General features: G+C 51.6%; 1 protein-coding gene across 2 annotated transcripts; it reads left to right on the top strand.

The window, feature by feature from the left end:
* Positions 1-1,858: 1,858 nt before the first annotated feature.
* CLTB (clathrin light chain B) lies at positions 1,859-26,136 on the top strand. 2 transcript variants are annotated; one of them, XM_080673127.1, is made up of 6 exons: positions 1,859-2,433; positions 7,407-7,453; positions 18,034-18,151; positions 18,346-18,457; positions 23,046-23,099; positions 25,693-26,136. In XM_080673127.1, the coding sequence occupies exons 1-6, from the start codon at positions 2,247-2,249 to the stop codon at positions 25,862-25,864; spliced, it is 690 nt and encodes a 229-aa protein (XP_080529253.1). In that variant the 5' UTR covers positions 1,859-2,246; the 3' UTR covers positions 25,865-26,136. The 2 variants fall into 2 exon arrangements, with proteins under 2 accessions (XP_080529253.1, XP_080529254.1); XM_080673128.1 differs by lacking the exon at positions 23,046-23,099 and having other exon boundaries at positions 1,905-2,433.
* Positions 26,137-27,173: the final 1,037 nt, after the last annotated feature.

The following is a 27,173-nucleotide window of genomic DNA, read 5'->3' as shown; positions in this document are numbered from 1 at the left end:
CTCAACTTCATTTATTGATGTCTTTTGACCATTGCTGAATTTCACAGTTAAGTGCAGAATTAGAAAACTAGAACTGTGTTTAGAGATCTCCAAAGATATTTAGGGAGGTGTCAAGAAAGTAGGAATCTCCAGCACAAAGAAGTGTTGAAAAGTTCAAAATATAGCTTTAATAACCTTCTCAATTTTTCTGTAAATCTAAACTGTTCTAAAAATAAAGTCTATTAAAAATAGAACTGCCCTGGCCTGTGTGGTTCAGTTGGTTGGGCATTGTCCCGTGCACTGAAAGGTTGCCAGTTGGATTCCTGGTCAGGGCACATGCCAGGGTTTAGGGCTCCATCCCCCTTAGGAAGTGTGCAGGAGGCAGCCGATGGATGTTTCCTCTCACATTGATGCTTCTCTCTCTCTCTCTCTCTCTCTCTCTCTCTCTCTCTCTCTCTCTCTCTCTCTCACTCTCTCTTGCCCCCTTCCTCTCTCTTTCTCTCAAAATTTAAAAAAAGTCTGTAAATATTTATATATAACTTTAATATTATTTTTTAATATTAATGCTTAAGAGTAAGAGTAATGTACAAAAGCAAGCATGGTTGCAGAATAATCTGGACCAGTAACTTGTATAAATTAAGCATGGAGTTGAATTCTTTTGATGACTAAATTAGGAAGGAACAGGAAGGAAGGAGAAAGTATTTTGGAGGAGTGTAGGCATCGGTTTTGCATGGGTATATGCCAGGCCCTGTTGCCTAAATTGTTGACTGACATCTCCAGGAATCAAATCAGAACACACCCCCCCCCCCCGGAGGTCACCATGGGTATGTTCACTCTCCTGTCTCCACAAAACCTGGAATTGACATTTATGATTGGTTTGTTAAACTAGCAAATTTTCAAGGTCTTTTCAGCACCCCAGCCTATGGTTGGGGGGACTAGGAAGAGAGGTGAAATGATGGTGGAGCAGTATGCTTGGGCCAGATTGAGCAGGACCTTAAATTTCTTTCTTGTTTATACTAATACTTTCATCATAAGAGTGAAACCTACATTGACGTATTACTGAGCAAAACTGAAATGCCCCATCACTCCAACTCCATATCCATTACATTACCCACCCACTAAGGAAACTGCTACCCACAGCTTGGGCATAGCTTCCACTTCCTCCTTGACTTTCAAGTCTCAAAACAAAACAAAAACAACAACAACAACAAAATAAAATTCCAGAGCACGAATCCCACCGTGGTTCTTTCTCCAGGTCTCCCGGGAAGTACCATGTGTTTTAAGGCCAGAGCATCTTGCACACGGGCTGTGACTAGCCATTTGCCATCTGTTGGTCTCCTAGATTGTAATCTCCTGATGGCCAAGGCTGGGTGTTACTACATTTTGTTGCACCGGTGCTTGGCATAGCACTGGCAAGGAGGAGGCATTAGGGCGCTCTTTAATGAGGGTGACTGGGTGGAGGAGTCGCAGGCTGCCTTGATAAATTTAGCCTTTCTCAGGCCGGTTCAGACCTAAGGGACATTTAAGGGGCCCAGCCTCTAAGTTGTGGTCCAGTCAGGTCATACAAACTCTGGCAGCCTGAACGGGAGCCTCCTCAAATGAAGAGAAATGCATACGAAATGCACCGAAGCTAAGGGCCTGGTGGGAAAGGCTCTGGCCTTCCAGGACAGATGCAGTGAGGCCTTGGGACTTAGTGTCACCTCACTGAGCCTCGCTTTCTGCAAGAGGAGGGAATTCATAGTAATGGAATTCCTAATGTCTGCCCAGTGTCGGTGAAGAAACTTTACAGAATGGGTCAGGGCGAGGTCTGCGCAGCGACCACCCCCGAGCTGCTCCCTGGGGGGGCTGCCCACCCGCGGTGGCCTGTCGCTGTGACTGCTCGGTCCAGTCCGTTTCGCCTCTAGACCTGCCAGAGCTTTGCGGTGTCCTGGACGCAAGCGCTGGTGGCGGGAGTGGGCGCGCCGCCCGCCTCGGCCCCGCGCTGCGCCGCCCTCCGGTGGCCGCGGGGAGGCGACCTCCGGCTCCGGCTGCCCCCTCCCTCGGCGGTGACATCACCGCATTCCCGTCCCGCTCCTCCCGCCCGCGCCGCGGTGACAGGGCGCCGGAGCCGGGCGGACGCGGAGAGGAAGTGCGGGCGGTGCGCGGGCGCTCTCCGCCGAGGTCCGCCAGCTGCTCAGGTGACAGGTCGCGGCCGCCGGGCGCAGCGCCGGGCACGCGCCGGGCAGAGCCGAGCGCCAGGCGGACGCCCCAGCAGAGACGCGGGGAAAATGGCTGATGACTTTGGTTTCTTCTCGGCTTCGGAGAGCGGGGCCCCCGAGGCGGCCGAGGAGGACCCGGCGGCCGCCTTCCTGGCCCAGCAGGAGAGTGAGATCGCGGTCATAGAGAATGACGAGGGCTTCGGGGCACCTGCGGGCGGCCCGGCGGCCCTCGCGCAGCCGGGACCCGCGAGTGGGGGTGAGTCAGCGCGGCGGCCTGGGAACGGGGGCCTGGGGCGCGCCCGGGGGACAGGCCTCCGAGCTCCGCGGTGGAGTGCAGAGGGCCCTAGGTCCACCGCCAGGAGCGGGCCTGGGGCTGTGTGTGTGTGGTGTGTGTGTGTGTGTGGGGGGGAGTGGGGTGGTGTGTGTGTGTGTGTGTGTGTGTGTGTGTGTGTAAGTGTGTGAGGGTGTGTGTGTGTGTGTGTGAGTGTGAGTGTGTGTGTAGGGTCTGGGGTCTGGGGGAAACGGGGAGGAATCTTCTTGGAGATCCTCATAGAAGCCCCGCCTGATTGTGGGTCGGGTACTCCCGGGACCAGAATTCCTCATGACGTTTCATCCCAGGCCAGTTCCACCGCCGCGCGGCTCTGGAATCCAGCACAGCCCAGCCCAGCCCCGAGAGTGTCCCCTGAGCCTCCAGGGAGGCCTGCCTTGGGCTCCCAGCTGAGCCCTGAAGGTGTGGGCAGTACAGCAGACCCCTCTGCCCCTCAGACATAGCTTCTTCCTGCGGCTGGGAAGGCAGGAGGGTGTCCAAAAACTCACAAATTTCCCTTGGGACCACCTGCAGACACTGGGCTAAGCATTTTACTTACATTTAATCATTTTATACTCAGTGTCAAACCCATTTCAGAGATGGCAAAATCGAGGCTAAAAAAGTACAGTACTAGCAAGTGGCAGAGCAAGGATTTAAACCTGTTTCGGTAGCCCTGTCCACCTGACTACACTGTCTTCCACATGGCTGACTCTGAGTGAGATACCAGGACATAATGGACTTCGTCAAATGTGGCTCTGCCCTCTGGCATTTTCCAAAGGTGGTCCAGGGCTGCTGTGGTTAGCTTCAGAATAGCATGTTTACCAGTGTTCCTGCTGTGATTCTGGCTTGAAAGAATAATTTCTTAAAATATTTAGTAAAAAAGTAGATATTACCTTCACAGGGGCATCCAAAACAGCCTTTGCTTCCTGTTAGTGCTGTCATTTTGGTGGGGGTTTATGGGCCTGTTGGAATAAGTGGTAGCTTCCATATTTTAAAAAAATGTTTACAAGTAAGTCTCCTTATAGTCATGTTTGTATTCATTCAACATTTACTGAACACTCCTGTATGCTAGGCCCACTGGGGATACAGATATGACTAAGACAGTTCCCGTGGCTTGAGGAGCTTGAAGCATCTCTGGAGCCCCTTGCTATGAGAACTGTAACAAGCCTTTTGTAACATATAAGAAACTGGAGGCCCAGAGAGCTTGAGTATCTTGCCCAAAGTCACACAGCTGTGAGTGACAGATCTGGGACTTGATCCAATCCCAGGCTTCTGCAGTCACCCTGGGAGGTGATAGGCTGTGGGGGGAGGCAGGGAGTGAGTCTTTTGTTACCCAACCAGCCATGGAAATCTTTCAGAGCAGCAGCTCAGCACAGACCTTCACACATCTCAGGGAATTCCTAGGAAATGCCTGTCCACAGTCACGCACCAGTGTTCATTTGTCCACACCTCTTCCTTGAGACCATCAGCTTCCCTGGTCTGGCTTAGCCTGAGGGAGGCCCTGCTGAAAAGACCCCAAGTTAGAACTTCCTGAGGGAGAAGCAGGTAAAAGTCAGCCCAGGTAGCCAGAGGCCTCTGGGAGTTGAGCCTCTCCCAAAACAGTGGGGCTCCAGGGGCTGACAGCCTGGATAGGAGGTTCCCTCTCTGACAAGGGTGGGGCACAGGGTGGGGCACAGCCCTCTGAGATCCTCCTGGGCTCACACCCGCCACAGCTGCAAATGCTCAGCTGCGGTCCTGAGTGGGGCTTGGGGATCCAGGAGGTATTGTAGGATGGTGGCTCAATAGGTGGCCAGGCAGGATGGAATTGATCTGCCCTTCTAGCCCTAGATGGTGCTGAGCAAGTAATCCGCCCTGACTAGCCCAGAATGCCAGAAGCTAAGATGCATGGGGTGCATGTGCCTTGGCCTTCTGGGACTGAGCGGATGCTGGCTCCCACCGCCGTCTATCTCTTAGATCAGCGGTCACCATGAGGTCCGAAAAGTTGGCGACCACTGTCTTAGATGACACCCCTGTACTGAGTGCTCTAATGTTGGGTCCCTGGTGCCCCTGGGGAAAGAGGTGTCTGGTGTAGACCTGAGCCTGAGCCACATTGTCTCTCCTCTGGGGCTGGATCTGTGGCCAGCCTGAGCAATGGACACTTTGTTTCCATTCATCACCTTGGGTAGGACCCAGGTTTACTTTTTCACACCCAGATTGCTGAGCGCCCAGCCCAGCTCTGCCCCTGTCTCACCGAATCGGTTCCTGGCAAGCCTGTTTCCCCATCTGGGCCTCAGTAAGCTCCCAGGAATGTTCTGGACCCTGTCTGCCCCCGTTCCAAAAGGGGTCAAGGATCTGAGTGAAACAATACCCACTGGTTATGCCTGGAACTCATGTCTCCTGTGCTCCTGTTCTGCCGGCCTCTGACTATGGACACGTGATTATAAATGTGCAATAGACAAATCAGAAAGCATTGTGGGAGCAAATACTCCTAACTCTGTGTGTAGGTGTGTATGGGTTCCCAAAGAGGCTGAAACTTCATCTCCAGAGGAACACTTATGGACTTGAGAGACGGGCTGAGGGACTTTCTGAAGGCCAGGGTGGGCTGGGCCTGCGGATAGGGGCCCGGACCTGGGGCTGGTCAGGGTGGAGTAGGGTGGTGCAACTTCCACTCCAGAGAGGCCAAATGCACAGACTGGCATCATCCAGAATGGACCCTGGTAGAGGAAGTGCCCTGGGGGAAGATGCTGCCACTCAGACAGGAGAAGCCCTTTCTGAATGCCTGGGATGACAGCTGACATAGTTGATCAGAATCAATCACTGTTTGAGTCTGAAAACAGCGTTGATTATAATTTATATTGACCGGGGATTATTTCCATGGATTATGTGTCCCTCCCGTCAGTCCCCAGGCTGAAAGCAGCATTGCTGCTGCTCACCGCTCTGGCCAGCTGGTAAAGGGATACCAGTCCACCTGTGGTCATCTCATGTGGCCTCCTGTGGCTTTTTGCTAGGCAGTTTCTGAGAGGCTGCAGAGAGGCCTTGCAGATAATAGTCGGCCCCCAAAGAGCAATTCAGTTTCCATTTAGCCAACACTTACTGTTCACTCTTTCTGTACAGGAGCCTTTAGGAGCTGAATAGGATACAGAGCCTGATAAAGGAGTGCATGACCCGTGAGAGGTCAAGTAATTGCATAAGAGGTCAGGGGATGCTGTTCAGTATTCTGGACTACCCCAGAGGTGAGGCCTTCCATCAGTGCCTAGGGAAGCAGCAGTAGTGGAGGGCTTCCCAGAGGAGGTGACTCATGGACTGGGTCTTGGAGAATGACTGGATCTAAGAGCATTCTTTAGAGAGAGAAGCAGGAAGAAAGGCATGGGGTACAGGATGTGTCTGGGGAAGGAGGAAACCAGAATAGGGTTTGTGGGAGGGACTGTTGGGCAGCAAGGCAGGAAAAAATGGACAGGACCAGACTGTAAAGACCCTCAAGTGCCACGGTCTGGTCATTTGACAGATACTGGCTGAGTTTCTGTTATGCGCCAGATTGTGATTGGTGTTGGGCCCCAGCAATGGACAAAAAAAAGTCTCTGCTCTATTGGAGGGTCTGTTCTAGTGGGGAAGACGGATAATAAGCACATACACAAATAAACATTTCACCTGTGCTAAGTGCTATAGAGAAAATACTTCTGGGGAGGCAAGGTGCCGGAGGGGTGAATATCGGGGGTGGTCAGGGAAGGCCAACAATAAGGCGACCAGAGGCTGAAGGGAGCAGCCCATGTGGAGATGGGTAAGGAGGCCTTCCAGGCAGAGGGAATAGTACCTGCTGAGTCCCAGAAGCAGGAGCAGGCCCTATAGGCCACTGTGGTCCATGGGAAGTGGGTTTCTTTTGCGTTTGTTTTTATTATATTTTAAATTAGAGGAATGACATAGGTAAGTGTATGCTTTATGGGCATACTGTATGGGTGAGAGGTGGGGCTGGAGAAGGGCACGGGGTAGAGAGCAGAGGGAAACTCTGAGCCCTGGCATTGGTTTGGGAGACGGTGAGGCTGGAGTCAGGGAGGCCTGTGAGTGAACAAAAGCCAGTCATTCATTCTTCCTTTCTTTAATGCATTTTGTAATTTGTTTATTCAACAAATAGTTTCTGGCTCTTACTATGTCACAGGTACCCTGCAAGGCTCAGGGAAGACAGTGATGAGGAGAAAGGACACAGGGGAGCCCCTCCATGTATTTGCCACTAGCAGGAGGAGAGCCTGGGCTTGGGACTGGACACTGGGCACTGGGCAAAGAGCGGAGGGCAACTTTGAGGGTCACTGTTGCAACAGAAGCCACAGGAATTTGTGACTAATCAGATGTCAGGGAAAGGGACCAGGAGGAGTCACAGTTGAGGGCAAAATGAAATCCTTCTGGGAGGGGCAGAAGCAGGAAAAATAGGGCAGGTACTGCCTGGTGGAGGCTGTGGTTCCTGCTGTCCTAGGTGGAGCAGTTAGTTGCTCCAGGCACCGCAGGGACAGGCAGAGACTTGCAGGTCCCTCCTCCTTGGTCCTCGCAGACCCCACCCTGAGCCTACAGTGCCTCTGCCTGCACAGGCTCTACTGGGCCATTCCCAGCTGCAGCGGAGGGTAAATCAGTTTCAGGTAGGAGAGGAGCTATTACTGACTGGACGACCTTGGGCAATTACATAGTCTCTCTGAGCCTCAGTTTGAGAATCTACAAAATGGGTTGATAACAACTTCATCACAAGGCTGTGGTGAAAATCAAATGTGATAAAGGCTGTGAGAAGGCATGATGAGCAGTCAAAGGATTGAGCCCAAGTATCCATCATGTCTGTGTTGGGGGGAGTCAATACACGCAGGGGCATATGCAGAAGTTGGCTTGGGGCACGAATGTAGGACCATTCCATGCTTGCTATAAGTTGAGCAATGAATAATGCTGTGTCCTTGTTCTCTTTCTAGCTGGTCCTGAGGACATGGGGACCACGATCAATGGAGATGTGTTTCAGGTAAGCAAGATTTTGCCTCAGCAGTGGTAGGGACCGGCAGCCTGAATCCCACGAACTTATGGCCCCATCCTCAATAGGATTAGGGCTTTCAGTCTTCTGGTCACTCCAGTCTGATTAATTGGGATGGGAACACAGAGGTTTTGACATGTTTTTTGTTTGTTTGTTTTTTGTCATGTAAGAGAAGGGGATGAGGAATAAAGACCACTAGAGACAGGGATTGGTGGGGTGTGGCCTCAGTCTGCCCATGGTTTTGTTCTGCTTACAGAGGGAGGGATAAAGTGGCTCACAGTGGCATGGACTGAAGGAAACACAGGGACCTGCACACGTTGGCCCTCCTAGACTGAACTGAGTGGCCATCTCTACCTGGGTAGGCCCTGGACCCAGAGATTTCATTTCTCAAATTTTTTTCTAAGGAAATAACTGGACAAGGACACCCAGATTACTTGCAGGATGATGTATAATAGCAGACAAACAGAAACAACCTAAGTGTCCAGCACTGGGGGCCTGGGTAGGCAAATTGGAAACCCAAGCTGTATTGACATGAAAGAAAGCCAGCAATATATTAAGTGGAAAAGCAGTTTGCAGAATAATATGCACAGTATGGTCCTGCTTTTTATTTTAGAAATATGTTTGCACAAAATATCTGAAAGGAAGTCTACTAACTATTAACAGTGGTCAGCCCTGATGTGGGAGTTGGGGAGGGATAAGAGGAGAGCTTTCACTTTTCTTGTTTAAAAATCCTTTATAGTGGCCCTATACTGCACACACATGCACACGCCAAAACACCTAGTAAGGACATTTCTAATTAAAGACTGCCTTTCACTGTGCCCACCTAACCCTCCTCCCCTCATATATACATAAATTGGCTTAAAAGTACTTAGATTGATGAAGAAGTATTTTGCACACCTGAAACTCATATAATACTATATGTCAACTCTACTTTAATTTTAAAGAAGTATTGAGACTTAGAGAATTTGGCTCACAGATGGCATCCCCAGGACCCCACAGATGCAACAGTCCTCACCTCCACAACCCCTTTACTTTTTACCTCCCCCCGATCCCCCCCAGGTGCCTGGGTGGGGTGAAGCCTTCAGTGGATGAGCTTGATTCCCACTGGGGAAAAGGGTCAAAGGCCCTTGCCCCCTTGGCTTCAGCTCTGCCGTCTGCTGAGCCCCTGCGGCTGTGGAGGAGCTGGCCTCCTGAACCCTCGGAGAGAATAAACAATACTTTCTTACGTAAGAGGGATGGGTTGGTACCTTACACAGGGAGCCTGGCCAATTCCTATTTTTGGAAAAGTACTCAACTATCTGCAAGCTAGGAAGTCAGTCTCCCAAGGCTTTAGGACTTCGTGTCTCCGTGGGTCTGAGAGCCCCAAATAATCAGCATGGCCTCCTGTTCAGTTTGGTAGATCATGGAGACCCAGGCTGCCCCTGTGCTGGAAACACTCAAAAGGACTTTGCTAGACCTAATGGTCTGTGTCCTCCAGCGGACCTGGAGCTGGAGATACACTTGGAACCACAGAAGTAGCTAGGACACTATGAGGAGCATAATTTTCTTTTTAAAAAATGTTTCCATTGACTTTTTTAGAGAGAGGAAAGGGGAGAGAGAGAGAGAGAGAGTGAAGCATCAATGAGAGCAGAAATATCCATTGATCAGCTGCCTCCTGCACGCCCCTTACTGGGATGGAGCCTGCAACCCGGGCATGTGCCCTGACCGAAAATCAACCGGTGACCTCTCTGTGCTTGGGGCAATGCTCAACCAACTGAGCCACACCGGCCAGGATGCATGCATACCCAACTTTCAAGCGTCCCGGGCAGAGCTTTCTTGATACTTTTATTGTTGTGGTGTTTTGTGTGTGTTTTTGTGGTAGCCTGGGGGTCCAGCTACAAACCTGATCCCCAACAAGGCCTAAGGATAAGCCTGCCACACCTATGCCAGTTCCATCTGGCACTGCCAGGGACAGGGGTGGGAGGCCCCTGCAGCACTCCCTCTTCCTGCACAAACTGTATCCCTTCCCCCACCCCTTCCATCTTCCCCCTTTGAGCTCCTTAGAGGAATCAACAGCTCAGCTTAGTTTAGCTTTAGCTGGTCAATCCCAAAGACGGATATACCTCATCCTCCTGGCTGTCTCTGGAGTCACAGCATGGGCTCGGCCAGCATGGCCCACGGAGATGCTCATATGGGGTCCAGCAGAGGGGTCCCACAGGAGAGGGGTGCCAGGGAGCTGAACTGATTGGAGCCTCCTGCCTTTGGTCCTGGCCATTCCCAACCCCTTCCCTCTCCAGCTTGGGAGGGGCTCAGAGCATTCCTGCAGCCACTGGTGGGTCCTCCCAGGCTGCCAACCCTCCTGGCAGTTGACCTGCTTTCCTCACTGGGACATTCCTGCTGTAACGCACTCCCACCACCCCACCCACCAGCAGAGGTGGGGCCAGGAAAACAAGTTCATAGCTGCCAAACAGCTTCTCAGGACTTTGCTGGCAACACCACTGTGCTCTTCTGGTCATGGTGCAGCGTGGCAGCCGCCTGCCGGCCCCCTCATGTGCACATCCTCTACAGGTTACAGGATTGCGTATCACTTGTTACACAGGGTCCCCACCTCACATCCTGAGTGGGATGTTGCCCCTCCCATTTGACAGGTGCTGAAGCACAAGTAGCCCAGGAAAGGGGTTCTCAAAGGTCCCATATCCAGTGAGTGGCAGGAAGGGACTACAAACCCAGTCCCTCTGATGCTGTCCCAGGCTGTTCCTGCGCCCTCCACATCGCTCTGCAGGCAGCCACTCCTCCTGCATTGAGTCACTCATGGTCCCTGAGTGCCATGCACTGTGCTGGGGTAGTGGATGAAGAGGCAAATCCAATGTGTGTTTGTCCTCAAAGAGCTCGCTTGTGACAGAGCACAGAGACCAGGGAAGAAGCGATGGTCGTGCAGGACAGCAAGGGCTCAGAGACTGGGTAGTATGAAGAGCTGAGTCTGGTTCTTACCGTGTGTCAGGCACCACCAAGAGCTTTACGTGATTTAACTCATTTCATTCTCCCAACAGCCCTGCGATGTAGGTTCTGTCATTGTCTCCATTTTACAGATGAGGAGGAGGACGGGTGGGTAGAAGCTCACTCTGCTGACAAAGCTGGGAAGAGCTGGGACTTGAACCAGGTGCTGCACTGAGTCAGGAAGTGCCACAGGGAGGAGGTGCTGAAAGTGGTGTCGAGGCTGCCTGAGGGGATGTGGGTGGGCCTGGCTGAGGGGACGGCATGTTTAAGGTACAGGGAGTGAGACACTGAGTCCAGGACTTGCCCAGAGCCTGGGGCTCACTGCAGACAGAAGTGGGCTGGGGGATTCCGAGATACAAGGTGTGGGGCAGGCACAGCTGCCAGCCAGAGCAGGTTAGTGGGCCGCACTGCCCATGGGAAGTGGTGGCAGAGGTAGGCCCAGCTTGGCCAGGGTCTGAGGCCTGGGGTACAACCACCTCAGGGTACAAGATGCTTGGAACATCCTGAGCAGTGCCCCTGGATGTGCAGCTGCTCCGGGGCTGAGAGAAGTACCCGGGGTCCATATGCTCTTCAAGGCTGCTCCCCCACCCAGTCTGGGGCAGGCTGTGGGGGAAGAATCTGGATGGAGTCAGACAGCCTGGGCTTCATTTCTGGCTTTCCCCAGCTAGACAGCCTTGGACTAGTCATTGCTCTGAGCCATATCTCTCATTTGTAAAATGGGGGTTAGAGGCCTTGCCCTGCTGCCCCCACAGGTCTGTGGAGAAAAGTGCTCTGAAGCCCAGGAAACTCCTGGCATAGCCAGAGTGAGCCCAGGTGTGTGTGAGAGAGATGGGGGATGGAGCAGGGGAAGGAGGTGGCACAGGCACTAATCCTGGGAAGACAGATTTATCTGGGAGACAAAAAATAGGCACACAAATCATGTGAACCAGAAGTGAGTTTGGTCCCTATTGGCTACTATGTGGCCACTATGTTCACACCCAGAAATTCAGTTTGAATCCTAGCTCTGCTACTTCCTGGCTGGCTGACCTTGGGACTTTGATGTAGACTTTCCCTACCTGTAAAACAAAGGTAATAAAACCCACCCTATGTGGTGGTAAAGATAAAAGAGAACCGTTTAATTGCACATTCTCTGCCAGTTTTAAAGCTCTATAACCTGGGAGTCTTCATTTTAGGGCAGGCGTTGTGGCGATGGTGAGACTCCTGACCAGAGGATCCTTCCAGCCCACCTCCCCCACACCTGGCAGCCCTTCTGTACTGAGTTTCCCAAAGGCACCTGCCCCACATGGCCCTCATGCTGCTCTTGGCATGAAATGCCCTGCCCCCATCTTTTCCGGTCCTACTCTGCCCTCAGGCTAGAATGGTCATGCCCTTCCTAGTTCCCCCTCTTTACCCTGACCTGTGCCACAGCAGGTATCCCAGCCATGGTCCTCATTGGTTAGGGACTCCCCCTACCAAGCTCCGGGCTGATGGGCTGCCTTGTTCATTCCTGTCCCCAAGCCTGAACATGTTCATTTATTCATAAGTGTTCTCGAACTCCTCCTATACCCAGGCCCTCTCTGTTCTGGATACTGTGCACCAGGCTTGGGGAACGTCTGGCCCAAGGGCTGTCTAAGGCCCGCAAAATCAGTTGGTCTGGACTTGCCAAGGAATTAGGGGTGAGTTAGTTAAATGTTTGACCAAATATAGCAGGCTGATTTTTTTTTTAAACACAAAATGAGTTTATTGTTGTCATTTCTAAAAGATTTCATACTTTTAAAATCCCAGTGTTCATTTCTAATGCAGGAAATATTGATATAACCCATATAAATACTAGGTCTTTGGGGTGAATAATTTTAAGAGTGTAAATAGGTCTAAGACTAAAGAAGTATGAGAACTGCTGCATTACCCTGTGGCACCGACAAAAAGCGTGTGTGTCCTGGTTAATATACCACAATAGTGTGAGAGGCCAATAGGCAGGGTTGTTAGGTATGGGAGGGTGCCCTCCTGGTGGAACTCTGGGGCTGCCCTCCAGACTTCCCATTTCCAGTGTGCTCACCGCACAGCTGTAATTTGACAAGTGATTCCGACAGTTCCAAACAAGCTGACGAGCTACTGAAAACAAACGCAGTAATTATAAATGATAACCCAAGCATTTTAAGAATTTTAGGCTCTGACTATGATTTCCTAAGGCAGTAGGAATTTTTCGTAGATTGGATTTAAAAAAATACGATTAGCAAATCACTCACCAAGCAGCAAACTTGTCTTCTGAGCAACTAGGTATAAAAGGGAAAAAAAGCCCAGCTGGCATTGCTCAGTGGTTGAGTGTCGATCTATGAACCAGGAGGTCAAGGTTTGATTCCTGGTCAGGGCACATGCCAGGGTTACAGGCTAGATCCCCAGTAGGGGGTGTGCAGGAGGCAGCCGATCAATGATTCTCTCTCATCATTGATGTTTCTATCTCCCTCTCCCTTCCTCTCTGAAATCAATAAAGATATATTTAAAAAAGGGGGGGGGGAATCGCTCATATGCCATAGCCTCCTGGCAGGATACAGAAAGTGGCCCTTTGCTCCCTGCTACCACAGAGGCCAAGGTCTGTTTACCAATAAAGAATGAAGACAACCTCTGCTCTCCTCTCTGGCTTTTGTTTACATAGAAACAAAAGCCGGTGTCCTTTCCCACAAACTCTCACGTGACAGGAGGAGGGGTGGCCCCTGAGTTCCATCCCCAGGCTCTGAGCAGCACCTGTACCAGGACTCACTTCCAGGTGCCGTGGATCTCCTCAACAAGACTAGCAGGCTAATTTTTCAGGTGATAATTTTGTATGGCCCGTGAATGATGTTATAAATATCCAAATGGCCCGTGGCAGAAAAAAGGTTCCCACCCCTTCTTTATACAGACAAGGCAGTCTGTTTTCAAGGAGCTCACTTTCTTGCAAGAAGAGAGAGAGTAAACGCTAAACAAACCTGTCATTTCAGATTGCGATAGGTACCAACATGAAGATAAAATATGGCACGTGCACTAACACATTCACAAAAGAAACTGCAGTTGTTTGCAGATGGGACTTGTATAGATTGGGCAGGGATCCTGGCAGCTGGGCCTCAGGGCAGGGCTGTTTTCCCAAGTGACCAGGGTGGGGCTCACCCAACACAGTGCTCCACGAGCCTTGGAAAGGCCCTTTGGGATGTCATGAGACTCTGAAGTCAGGAAAGAGGAATAAGGGCTCCACCCAAAGTGCCCCACCCAAGGGTGGAGCTGACCCGAGGTGCCGGTCTACACCACCCCATCCTGGGCCTGCCCCTCCCTCTCCCCAGGCAGCCAGAGACTGGTGTGTGCTCCTTCCCTCTGGCTGCCTGCACCCCTTGGGCAAATACTTACAAAGCACTTCCTCTGAACCGGGCACACGCTGGCTCCGGAACCTTCATCCATCCAGTCATGGTTACTGAGCACTCACTGCCCAGGACAGTGGTGAGCACACTTGTGTGGGGAGAAGACATTGAACGACACCAGGCTTCATGACAGTTTTGAAGAGTGTCTGAAGGAGGAGCACGGGGGCCTTGAAAGGACAGAACAGCAGTTTAGAAGTTACAAACAATCCTGGCCAGCGTGGCTCAGTGGTTGAGTGTCCACCTTTGAATCAGGAGGTCACGGTTTTATTCCCAGTCAGGGCACATGCCCAGGTTGTGGGTTCGATATCCAGTGTGGGGAGGCAGCTGATGAATGATTCTCTCATCATTGATATTTCTATCTCTCTCTCCTCTCTCTGAAATCAATAACACACACACACACACACACACACACACACAGTCTGGCCAGTGTGGCTCAGTGGTTGAGCATTGACCTATGAACCAGAAGACCATGGTTCGATTCCCAGGACACATGCTCGGGTTGCGGGCTTGATCCCCAGTGTGGGGCATGCAGGATGCAGCTGATCAATGATTCTCTCTCATCATTAATGTTTCTATCTCTCTCTCCCTCTCCCTTCCTCTCTGAAATCAATAAAAAATATATTTTTAAACAATATATATATTACACATATCTTTAAAAAAAGTAACAAACAAGGTCCCTAGAAGGTGAAGGCTGTGACGGAGCACAGAGGGGAAGGGGTATGAAATCTGCTTGGGGTTGGGAGCTATCCCAGAGCTTGTGACATTTGAGCTGGAAACTCGTGGGATGGAGTAAGATTTAATCAGCTGGAAAAGGGAGGGAAGACAATTTCAGGCTGAAAGCAAAGGCAGCCACAGGAGTGGGTGGGATGTGTGTAGACAGGAATGCGTGGGGCATGCTGAGCGCCAGAGTGGGAGTGGCGGGAGATGAGGCTGGATTGTAAAAGGCTTGCCACATCCCACTGGGCTGAGCTCTCAACCCCAACTCTTGGTCCCTGCCTCTGACAGGAGGGGTGGAGAAGTGGGCAGAGCCCTGGTCTAGGAGTCAGAGGCTCTGTCATACATCATGCCTTTTCTCCTGGCCTCAGTGTCCTTCTCTGTAAAATGGGAATAGAATAATAATAATGCCAACTACCATTCACTCTTCTAAATGTGTTACAAATATTGTTGCACCAAATCCTTACAACAGATCTTAGAGGCAGTTTTATTATTATTCCCATTTCAGATGAGAAAACAGAGGCCCAGAAAGGTTAAGCATCCTGTCCTGGCTACATGCACATCTAGTAAGCGGCAGAGGTGGGGTTTGAACCCAGACATTCTGACTGCAGGGTCCAAGTTCTTTACCACATTCCTAGCCATGGTCATCTGCCTATCTCAGGGCTGCTTGGTCACTCAGCAAATATGTATGGAATATCTACTATGCGCCAGGCACTGTGCTGGGTGCTGAGGACACAGCAGCGAACAGGACAGATAAGGTCCCTGTCACCGAGTGGCATTCTGATGGAGGAGACCGACAATGGACAAGTAAACATAAAGTGAGGTCATTTTGGACTGTGTATGTATTATTGGGTAAATAAAACTGTAAGAGATGGGTTTTAATGATAGGAACACAGGGACTCACTATGTGCCAAGAATTGTTAGAAATTCCTGACATTTTGCCCTAGCTGGTTTGGCTCAGTGGATAGAGCATTGGCCTGCAGACTGAAGTGTCTCGGGTTCGATTCCAGTCAAGGGCATATGCCCCGGCTTGCAGGCTCGATCCCAAGTGTGGGGTGTGAAGGAGGCAGCCAATCAATGATTCTCTCTCATCATTGATGTTTCTCTCTCTCCCTCTCCCTTCTCTCAAATCAATAAAGATATATTAAAAAAAAAAAGAAATTCTTGACATTTTGTTAACTCATTTCATTCTTTTTTTTAAAATGACATTTTGGGTTTTTTTTGTGTGTGTTTTTTTAAAAATGATTTTAGAGAGGGAGGGAGGGAGGAAGGGAGAGAGAGAGAAAGAAAAAGAGCACTATTGATCATACCCACAAACCTAGGTATGTGCCCTGACCGGGAATCGAACCCCTGACCTTTCAGTGCACGGATGATGCTCCAACCAACTGAACCACAGGGCTAACTCATTTCATTCTTTTTAAAATATCTTTTTTTTTTTTTTATTGATTTCAGAGAGTAACGGAGAGGAAGAGAGAGATAGAAACATCAATTACTAATATGAGAGAGAATCGTTGATTGGCTGCCTCCTGCACATCCCCTACTGGGGATTGAGCCCACAACCTGGGCATATGCCTTTGACCAGTATCGAACCCGGGACCCTTCGGTTCGCAGGCCAACGCTCTACCCACTGAGCCAAACCAGGCTAGGGCTTATTTCATTCTTATGTCAACCCTGAGGGGTGGGCACTCTTAGTCGCCCAGGGTCACACAAGGGGAAGGCTTGCTGGCAGAGGGCACAGCAAGTGCAAAGGAGACAGTGGGTATGAAGTTGTTGAGATGTGGGATTGCTTGAGGTTGTTTTATGGTTTAAAACCATAAAAATCATAGGAGAAAACAGGCAGAAAACTCTCAGACCTTTCTCATAGGAATATTTTTTTGATATATGTCCTCGGCAAGGGAAACAAAAGAAAAAATAAACACCCTGGCTAGTGTGGCCCAGTTGGTTGAGTGTCATCCCCCACACCAAGAGGTCCCCATTCTTCCCGGTCAGAGCACATGCTTGGGTTGCAGGCTTGATCTCTGGTGGGGGGCATATAGGAGGCGGCTGATCAATGATTCTCTCTCATCATTGATGTTTCTCTCTCCCTCTCCCTTCCTCTCTGAAATCAATAAAAAACATATATTTTAAAAGTTTAAAAAATTAAGTATGTATGAAAAGTTTAATTTCACAGAAAAGTTTTCTATATATAGTGCTATAATTTTAAATTTATACTGAGTAAGTCTAGTAAATGCGTGCATTCACCAGTCACTGTGAGTAAACAAATGTATAAGGCTGGGGCGTGGCTTAGTGCATGTGGGAACATTGCTGGCACGAGTTAAAACTGCTGCAGAAACTCATGTCAGGGACAACAGAACCAATTACTTCGCACAGTGCGGTGTGATCACGTGTTAATCATTCGCTGAACATTGTTTATGAGTGGTAGCTCTTGGATTTAAATATATATGTAAACTATAGTTATAGATATGTAATATTTATTTATGTCTGTGAAATTACTATTTTTCCCCAACATATGGCCTATTCACTAAAATTTGTTAAAAATAGTGCTTGAGCCTAGCCAGTGTGGCTCAGTGGTTGAGCGTTGTCTTATGAACTAGGAGGTCACACAGTTTGATTCCCCGCCAGGGCTCAATCTCCAATAGGGGGCCTGCAGGAGGCAAGCTGATCAATGATTCTCTCTCATTGATGTTTCTTTCTCTCCTTCTCTGAAATCAATAAAAATATATATTTAAAAATACCTTTAAAAAAATAGTGGGTGAGCCCTGGCCAGTGAGGCTCAGTTGGTTGAGATTGTCCTGTGCATCAATAGGTCGCTGGTTCAATTCCCAGTCAGGGCATATGCCCCAGTTGTGGGTTTGGCCCCCAGTTAGGGTGTGTGTACAGGAGGCAACTGGTCATGTTTCTCTCTCTCTCTCTCTCTCTCTCTCTCTCAAAATAAATTATAAGACAAACAAACAATAACAGTGGGCACTCTCCTTTCAGGGAGCACACCTGTGCCATTCTCTTTCCCCTCTCCTTCCCCCACAGGCACGTATCTTCTAAACTCCAAGGGACTCCACAAGACTTGCAACCAGGGGAGCAATGGGCAGTGGCAGCTCACCCCCTGCTACCCCCAAGCCTATCTCTAAAGGCCCCCTTTTCTCTGACTTCCCCGTGAGCCAAAGCAGCCCAGCCTAGGCTCCCCTGTTGCTTCTTCTGTGCCCTTCCTTGTCCTAAGTGTGCTTTTGCTGTGGTCAATAAATTCTTGCTTGCTTTTCTAAAAATAAAAAAAAAGGTGGAGTATAAAATGGTGATGGTAATTTTTGACTAGGGGTGGTGAACACACAAAACAATGTACAGATGATGTGTTGTAGAAGTGTGCACCTGAAACCTGTAGAATTTTGTTAGCCAATGTCACCCCAATAAGTTCAATAAAAAAGAAAAGAAAAAAGAATGTGAGGGGATGTCCTGATCCTTGGGCAGTAGTCCCTGGGAGGCAGGTGGATGGCCCATGTCCATGGCTGTGTGCTTGTGTCCTAGGAGGCTAATGGCCCCGCTGATGGCTATGCTGCCATTGCCCAGGCCGACAGGCTGACACAGGAACCCGAGAGCATCCGCAAATGGAGAGAGGAGCAGAGGAAACGGCTGCAAGAGCTGGGTGAGGGCAGGCCTGAGGCTGGGCTGCTTTGGGACACGGTGGGGGTGGGGAACTTTAAGGTGTATGCACACCCCCTCTAATGTGGGAACTGTGTGAGAATGGGCACTGGGGGACAGGGGAGAAGCAGCTGGGGCAGCTGTGTCCCTCATGTCCCTACTGGAAAGCTGCCACTCATTCTTCTGTTGGTGTTGCAGATGCTGCCTCCAAGGTGACAGAACAGGAGTGGCGGGAGAAGGCCAAGAAGGACCTGGAGGAGTGGAACCAGCGCCAGAGTGAGCAAGTGGAAAAGAACAAGATCAACAACCGGTAATAGATGCTTTAGGGACATGAGGGGGCTGTGGGGACAGGAGAGGAGCTATAGGGACGTGAGGGAACTATAGGGACGTGAGAGGGCTATGGGGACATGAAGGGGCTATGGGGACATGAGGGGGCTATGGGGACATGAAGGGGCTATGGGGACAGGAGGAGGCTATGGGGACATGAGGGGGCTATGGGGACATGAAGGGGCTATGGGGACATGAGGGAGTTATAGGGATGTGAGAGGGCTATGGGGACATAAGGGGGCTATGGGGACATGAGGGAGTTATAGGGATGTGAGAGGGCTATGGGGACATAAGGGGGCTATGGGGACATGAGGGGGCTATGGGGACATGAGGGGGCTATGGGGACAGGAGGAGGCTATAGGGACATGAGAGGACTGTGGGGACATGAGGGGGCTATGGGGACATGAGAAGCGCTATAGGGACATGAGGGAGCTATAGGGAGATGAGGGCTGTAGGGACATGAGGGAGGTATGTGGACATAAGGGTGCTATGGGGACATGAGGGGGCTATGGAAACATTAGGGAGCTATAGGGACAGGAGGGGGCTATGGGGACATGAGGGGGCTATGGGGACATGAGGGGGCTATGGGGACAGGAGGGAGCTATGGGGACAGGAGGGGGCTATAGAGCTATGGGGACATGAGGGAGCTATGGGGACAGGAGGGGGCTATAGGGACATGAGAGGACTGTGGGGACATGAGGGAGCTATGGGGACAGGAGGGGGCTATAGGGACATGAGAGGACTGTGGGGACATGAGGGAGCTATGGGGACAGGAGGGGGCTATAGAGCTATAGGGACATGAGGGAGCTATGGGGACATGAGGGGGCTATGGGGACATGAGGGGGCTATGGGGACAGGAGGAGGCTATAGGGACATGAGAGGACTGTGGGGACATGAGGGGGCTATGGGGACATGAGAAGCGCTATAGGGACATGAGGGAGCTATAGGGAGATGAGGGCTGTAGGGACATGAGGGAGGTATGTGGACATAAGGGTGCTATGGGGACATGAGGGGGCTATGGAAACATTAGGGAGCTATAGGGACAGGAGGGGGCTATGGGGACAGGAGGGGGCTATGGAAACATTAGGGGGCTATAGGGACAGGAGGGGGCTATGGGGACAGGAGGGGCTATGGGGACATGAGGGGGCTATGGGGACAGGAGGGAGCTATGGGGACAGGAGGGGGCTATAGAGCTATGGGGACATGAGGGGGCTATGGGGACAGGAGAGGACTCTGGGGACATGAGGGAGCTATGGGGACATGAGGGGGCTATAGGGACATGAGGGGGCTATGGGGACAGGAGGGGGCTATGAGGACAGGAGGGGGCTATGGGGACAGGAGGGAGCTATGGGGACATGAGGGGGCTATGGGGACATGAGGGAGCTATGGGGACAGGAGGGGGCTATGGGGACATGAGGGGGCTATGGGGACATGAGGGAGCTATGGGGACATGAGGGGGCTATGGGGACATGAGGGGGCTATGGGGACATGAGGGGGCTATGGGGACAGGAGGGGGATATAGAGCTATGGGGACAGGAGGGGGCTATGGGGACATGAGGGAGCTATGGGGACAGGAGGGGGATATAGAGCTATGGGGACATGAGGGGGCTATGGGGACATGAGGGAGCTATGGGGACATGAGGGGGCTATGGGGACATGAGGGGGCTATGGGGACAGGAGGGGGATATAGAGCTATGGGGACAGGAGGGGGCTATGGGGACATGAGGGAGCTATGGGGACATGAGGGGGCTATGGGGACATGAGGGAGCTATGGGGACAGGAGGGGGATATAGAGCTATGGGGACATGAGGGGGCTATGGGGACATGAGGGAGCTATGGGGACATGAGGGGGCTATGGGGACATGAGGAGGCTATGGGGACATGAGGGGGCTATAGGGACTGGAGGGAGCTATAGGGACAGGAGGGGGCTATGGGGACTGAGGGGGCTATGGGGACATGAGGGGGCTATAGGGACAGGAGGGAGCTATGGGGACAGGAGGGGACTATGGGGACATGTGGGGGCTATGGGGACATGAGAGAGCTATGGGGACATGACGGGGCTATGGGGACATGAAGGGGCTATGGGGACATGAGGGGTCTATGGGGACATGAAGGGGCTATGGGGACATGAGGGGGCTATAGGGACAGGAGGGGGCTATGGGGACATGAGGGGGCTATGGGGACATGAAGGGGCTATGGGGACATGAGGGAGTTATAGGGATGTGAGAGGGCTATGGGGACATAAGGGGCTATGGGGACATGAGGGGGCTATGGGGACATGAGGGGGCTATGGGGACAGGAGGAGGCTATAGGGACATGAGAGGACTGTGGGGACATGAGGGGGCTATGGGGACATGAGAAGCGCTATAGGGACATGAGGGGGCTATAGGGAGATGAGGGCTGTAGGGACATGAGGGAGGTATGTGGACATAAGGGTGCTATGGGGACATGAGGGGGCTATGGAAACATTAGGGAGCTATAGGGACAGGAGGGGGCTATGGGGACATGAGGGGGCTATGGGGACATGAGGGGGCTATGGGGACAGGAGGGAGCTATGGGGACAGGAGGGGGCTATAGAGCTATGGGGACATGAGGGAGCTATGGGGACATGAGGGAGCTATAGGGACAGGAGGGGGCTATAGGGACAGGAGGGGGCTATGGGGACAGGAGGGGCTATAGGGACATGAGGGGGCTATGGGGACATGAGGGAGCTTTGGGGACAGGAGGGGGCTATGGGGACATGAGGGAGCTATGGGGACATGAGGGGGCTATGGGGACAGGAGGGGGCTATGGGGACAGGAGGGGATATAGGGACATGAGGGGGCTATGGGGACATGAGGGAGCTATGGGGACAGGAGGGGGCTATAGAGCTATGGGGACATGAGGGGGCTATGGGGACAGGAGAGGACTCTGGGGACATGAGGGAGCTATGGGGACATGAGGGGGCTATGGGGACAGGAGGGGGCTATGGGGACAGGAGGGGGCTATGGTATTGGAGACCCACCTTGAGAATGGGTGATTTGGTGGCAAGAACATGGGGAAGGAGAAGCTGAATGCCCAGGACTACTTCCTTGGTTGCCTGTGGAGTTCAGAGCCCTGAACTTGGAAGGGCTGATACACTGTTACGCTCTCACCTCCTCACCACAACAGCGAGAACAAGTTCTGCAGTCAGCAAATGAGGTCCCAGGTCCCTGGGATGTGAGCCAGACTGTGCTGGGGCCCAACAGCTAGGCCTGGGCCCTCTGTGCCACGGTTAGTGCCGTGGAAAGCACAGTCCTGGCTGGGAGTGAAGAGCCAGTCTGGGTACGGGATTTTGCTTGTAGCACTTTGACCCAGAGGGGCTTCAGCACTAAAGGAAATGAGTGGCTTGTAGAACTAAAAAGCCAGGGGCAGGACGGCAGGCACAGCGGGCTCAAGGGCTGAAACAAAGTCAGTTGGCACCCACTTTTACTATCTCTAAGCTCTTCTTTCCTCGATGGAGCCTTCACTCTGGGACACACACCCTTGGGATGGGGGCGAAGGTGGCCACCAGCAGCTCCAGGCTTCTGCTCTATCTACTTGGCAACTTCAATGAAAATAAAATAATCTCTTGCTCCCAATAGCTCCAGCATAAGTCCTTGACCTGACCCTCATTGGTGGGGCATGGGCCAGGCCCAGTGACTGGCCCAGAGGGAGGGACTCCCTGATGGACCCAGCTTAGGTAATATTCCATTCCTTGGGTTGGGCATGGGGTCAGTCCTACTCAAACCACAGGGACTGACTTGGGGCAACTTGATCCTGCAAATGACAATCAGGGTGCCCTTCCTGGAAGAAGCAGAATGAATCCTGAGCAGGCAAAGACAGCAGATGCCACCAGAGAACACCTTTGTGGAAATGGTCTCAGAACATTTCAGAGATGCTGCCCAGCAGTCCAGCCTTTGATACTCTGCCCTTCAAATCACTAGGCCCGCCAGGAAGGGCAAGGCCAATTCTGGGAAGCCGCCACACTTGTGTTCAGGAAGCTGCTGCATGCCAGGCTCTGGGCTGGGTACCGGAAGACAGATGAGAAGGACCCAATCTGTATCCTCTGAGTTCAGAGAAGAGAAACACATATCCAGCTGAACTCAGCAGTAGGGCCTCTGCAGGAGGAAACAAGGGATGCTGTTGGGGAGGAACCTTTGTATCTGGGGAACTGGGTTTTGGAGGATGAGTAGGAGTTCATTAGGAAAAGGAGGGCAGGGGTGGGGGAGGGAAATGTAGACTAGGGGACAGAATGATAAGAAAGAAAGGACATTGTGTCTGGGACAGCAGGGAGGCTGGGAGTGGTGGCAGAGAGGGTACCTGTGTTGGGCAGACATGGGTGGTGAACGGAGGAGTAATATGATCAGGGCTGAGTTTTAGAAAAGGCACCCGGGTGGGCGGGTGGAGGATTCCTGCTCCCCTCTCTGGGCTGTAGATAGTTGAGCCTCCCAGGGCTGTGCTTCCTAACACCTCTCAACCTGGAGGTACTAACACTGTCTCTCTTTCTCTTTAACCCTCTGCCTGTCTGTCTTGCCATCTCGTCTTCCCCCACCTAACCCCTTTCCCTTAAGGATCGCTGACAAAGCATTCTACCAGCAGCCAGATGCTGATATCATCGGCTACGTGTACGTGTGTCTCCTCTGCTCCTCTGTCTGGGGGAGCTGGAGAGGGCGAGTCCCCTGTGTGTGGCTGGCACAGTTTTTTGAGTCTCCTGCTTGTGGGGTACAAGAGTGAGGCTGGGCGAGGGCAGGGAGAAGGCTATGACCAGAGCAGGGGTGAATCCCCAAACAGCGCAGCACCTCTACCACTCCAGCAAATGCTTATGGAGGTCTTTTCTGCATGGAGGTGACTTTGCTAAATCCAGGCAGAGAAAAGAAAAGAATGCACTGGCCATGCCCGGGTGGGAGGGGTGAATGGCAAAGCTGTCCAACTCCTTCCCAAAGAGATGCCTCTTGGGGGTGGGAGGTAGGATGCAGAGGTCTTCTGTTGAACAAAGCAAAGATCGAGTGCCAATTTCTGGAGGTACAAAAAGAGAGCTAGGAGCACACCTATCCCCTTCTGCTACCCCCAAGTGCACTGCTCCTCCTTAGAGCTTCTACCCAAGTTGGTACTGTGACTAACCTAGACCAGAGACGTAGAGGTTCCCTCTCACGTCGCCTCAGTTGGTTGAGAGCGACACCTAGAGTTGTGTTGGGGATTGTAAAGCTGAAGGAAAAAATAGTGATGAGTGTGAGGTCAGCCAAGTATTGGCTGTTCTGCGTGTCAGCCACACCTTTGGCAGGCCTCTGGCTAACTCTTCTCTCAGTGCCCAGGACACCTCAGGGTGACAGCCTTTCGCTCCTACTTTCCGTCCACTCTCCCGGCTGTCCAGTCCTCATGGGTACTTACCCAGTGCCAATCTCTGGTCAGACAGGAGTGCGTGGTAATAAGAGCTGCGTGGAAGGACACACAACACTGTGGAAGCCACCTTCTGCTGTGGGATCCAGGGCAGGCTTCAGAGAAGCAGGACCTTCAACTGGACCATAAAGTGGGAGGAGGAATGAATGCATGGGGAGGGGAAGATGAGGGGAAGGACATCTTAGGTGGAAGAAGTTGCTTGGGCAAAGGTGATGAGATAGGACATACCTAGTGCCTGGGGGCTGTAGACTGTGGAGGTAGGGGCGTGTGGAGAAGGTCAGCTCGGGACCAGCTGCAGAAATGCCTGTTGTGCCAGGCCAAGAAGCTTGGACTTGATCCTGAAGGCAGCAGGGAGCCATAGGAGATTTCAAGCAGGGGAGTGGGGATGGCAGAAGGACATGGGTACTGGGGGTAGTTAGTGCTCCTGTTTCACCCCAGAAAATGGCCCAAGGATCATGCAAGGGAGTCCTGAAGAGGGAGAGTGCAGACCAGCGTTTCCCAGACTTCCATGTGCCTGTGAGACACCAGAGGATCTTATTAAAATGAGGATTCTAATTCAGTAGGACTGAGATGAGGCCATGATTCTGCATTTCCCACAAGCTCCATGGTGATGCCCGTGCAGCAAGACCACCCACCACACTTTGAGCTGCAAGTTTAGCGGGAGCCTCTTGACCCAAAGGACAGCTGCTAGGAAAGCTTCCCTCAGCCCCCTGCACAGCAGTCAACACCTTCCCAAGCTTCACACACCTGCCATCTCCTTAGATTCTCAGCCACTCAGATCACAAAGGTGGAGGCTCTGATCCTTACTTTACAGGTTAGGTAATGAGCACACAGCACACTCAGTATGGAGGGCCAGATCACCCTTGGCACAGCCCATGTGGACCAACTGGAGAGCTCCCCACCATCTGCCAGTGCCTGGTCATGCATGGTTTGGCTTGATAGCCAAACAGGACAAAGACCCAGCCCTTCCACCTAAGAATCCTTTAATGTCTTTCTCTTAATAATGCCCACATTTAGGTTTTGTCCACTAAACAGTATTGACTACACTTTGTCTCTCCATTATTTCTTCATCAGTGGCTTTTATACCTGTCAGCTAGAACTTCTAATGAAGAAGCCACCAGTTGTCACCCTAACTTGACTCTAACCAAAAGCAAAGACTTAAATGAATGGAGCCGTCCTCAGGCCATGGCTCCATATTCTGGGCTAAAAAGAGCTCTGCCATCAAACATGCTGGAGATATCGCCATCACTTTTCCACTGATGCACATGGAAGGCTTTGAAGATCCCCTTTAACTGAGTTTCCCATGAGTGTTTGACCACAACTCTTTTCTGAGAACACACAGGGTCCACAGAACATTGAGGCAATGCTGAACCAGGCCCTTCAATTAGTTATGTAGTTAATCAATGTCCTTTCTCTGCCAAGTTATTGAAACACTGAAAATGGCTGAGATTCCACATTAGTTCCTCCATGGCCATTAGGAGCCAGGAGCCCCAGGTGGGGAACTCTTGATGGAGAGGTAATGACCAGAGAGCGCGAGGGTGGGGCAGGGGTGGAGGTACAGGAGGAAACTTTAGCTAGGGTGGCAAAGGAAGACCTCTCTGAGGAGGCGAGGTCTGCACTCAGTCCCAAACTAGGTTTCCTCTGATGCCAAGGCTGTTCCTGGGGCCCAAGGTCAGAGGGCACAGGGCCAGGGAGGAGACCTCTGGATAAAGTACCCCAGAGTAGGCTGGGAAAAGCAGCCTTGCTCATTGTGGGGAAAGCATCACTGGTTTTGGGGAAAGGCAGGCAGCTCTGAGACCTCTGTCCAATCTCCACCCGCAGGGCATCTGAGGAGGCTTTCGTGAAGGAATCCAAGGAGGAAACCCCAGGCACAGAGTGGGAGAAAGTGGCTCAGCTGTGTGACTTCAACCCCAAGAGCAGCAAACAGTGCAAAGACGTGTCCCGCCTGCGTTCTGTGCTCATGTCCCTGAAGCAGACACCGCTGTCCCGCTAGGTGCCTGCCACCAGCATGGCCACAGGGCATGGGCAGGGTCAGGGCAGAGGAGCAGCTGCTTTGGGCAGGAGGGTGAAATGCCTCCAGCAGCTGCTCCTCACAGCCTACTCCCTTCCTCCCCATCTCCCAGGGCTGGGAAGGGAACACTCGCCCCTCTCACCCTCGTTCCCTCTTGGCCCTAAGTCCCAGCCCCTCACACCGCCTCTTAGTCCACAAAATTGTGACTGTCCCTCTGATGTATTTTTTTCTTGACTTAAAGGGTGTGTTGTTAATTCTTTTTACACTTATTTTTTACCATTCTCATTTTTCTGGAAGCCACAAATGGTGTCAGGGTTCAGTTTGTGCTTAGAACTTGCCCAGCATGGCCTGCAGAGAAGATGAGGCTATTCCCTTGGAAACCCAGGAGCATCCAGCTTGAAGTGGGCGTTCCTAGCTGCCTATGTCTGCTGCCTCCAACTCCCAGGAAGAAAGACCACCTCTCAACAGAATGCTTTTGCAGCCTTGATCCTTCCTGATCCTTGAACAAGCCTGTGAGATAAGGACTCTGTTCTCATCAGCCAGACCCAAGGCTCCCAGAGGGAAAAGGGCATGAAGTAGGAGGGAGGCCAGACCAGAGGTTCACAGTGGAGGCTAAGCCAGGCTGAGAGGCTGGTGAAGGTCGCCTCCGCCAAACCCCCTTCCTTGTGATTCATGGGGAGGGCCCACCACTCTCCCTCCTTCAGCTGGGCCCCTCTGTGAATTTGGGATGAAAATCATTGACCACACCTTCTTGAAAACTGGTTACATTCAAAATATTGGGACCTGCACAGTGTTCTAAATGATTTAATTGACAGCTATATTAGTTTCCTAGAACTGTCACAACAGAGTCTGACTTAACATAACAGAGACTGTCTCTTCTGGAGGCCAGAAACCTGAATCAGTGTCAGCAGGGCCACGGTCCTTCCGACAGCACGAGGGAAGGATGTGTTTCAGCATCTCTTCCAGCTTCTGGTTGCCTCAGGTGTTCCTTGGCTTGTAGATGCACCTGTATAATCCCGAGTTCATCTTCACATGGCCTCTCCTCTGTGTCTTTGTCCATACTTCCCCTTTTTTAAGGACACTAGTCATATGGCTTAGGGCCCACCTTAGCCTCGATTTAATTTGATTACCTCTGTAAAGACCCTATTTCCAAATAAGGTCACATGTGAGGTGCTGGGGTTAGGACTTAAATGTATCTCTCTTTTTTTTTTTTTTTTTTTGAAAAATTAGTTTATTTTTTGGTTAATCATCACCTGAGGATATTGTTCCATTGATTTTTAGAGAGTGGGAG

The sequence above is a fragment of the Plecotus auritus genome, assembly GCF_963455305.1.
Source record: "Plecotus auritus genome assembly, chromosome: 6".
Classification (NCBI taxonomy): Eukaryota; Metazoa; Chordata; class Mammalia; order Chiroptera; family Vespertilionidae; genus Plecotus; species Plecotus auritus.
The sequence above is the reverse complement of the archived record's forward strand: the minus strand, read 5'-3'. Positions and strand labels throughout refer to the sequence as shown.

What these genes read in the sequence shown, in the direction of transcription:
- CLTB (XM_080673127.1), top strand. Translation starts at nt 2,247, where the DNA reads ATGGCTGATGACTTTGGTTTCTTCTCGGCTTCGGAGAGCGGGGCCCCC. An exon ending in GCCGGGACCCGCGAGTGGGG is followed by an intron (nt 2,434 to 7,406) that starts GTGAGTCAGCGC and finishes TTCTCTTTCTAG; the next exon opens with CTGGTCCTGAGGACATGGGG. An exon ending in GAAACGGCTGCAAGAGCTGG is followed by an intron (nt 18,152 to 18,345) that starts GTGAGGGCAGGC and finishes TTGGTGTTGCAG; the next exon opens with ATGCTGCCTCCAAGGTGACA.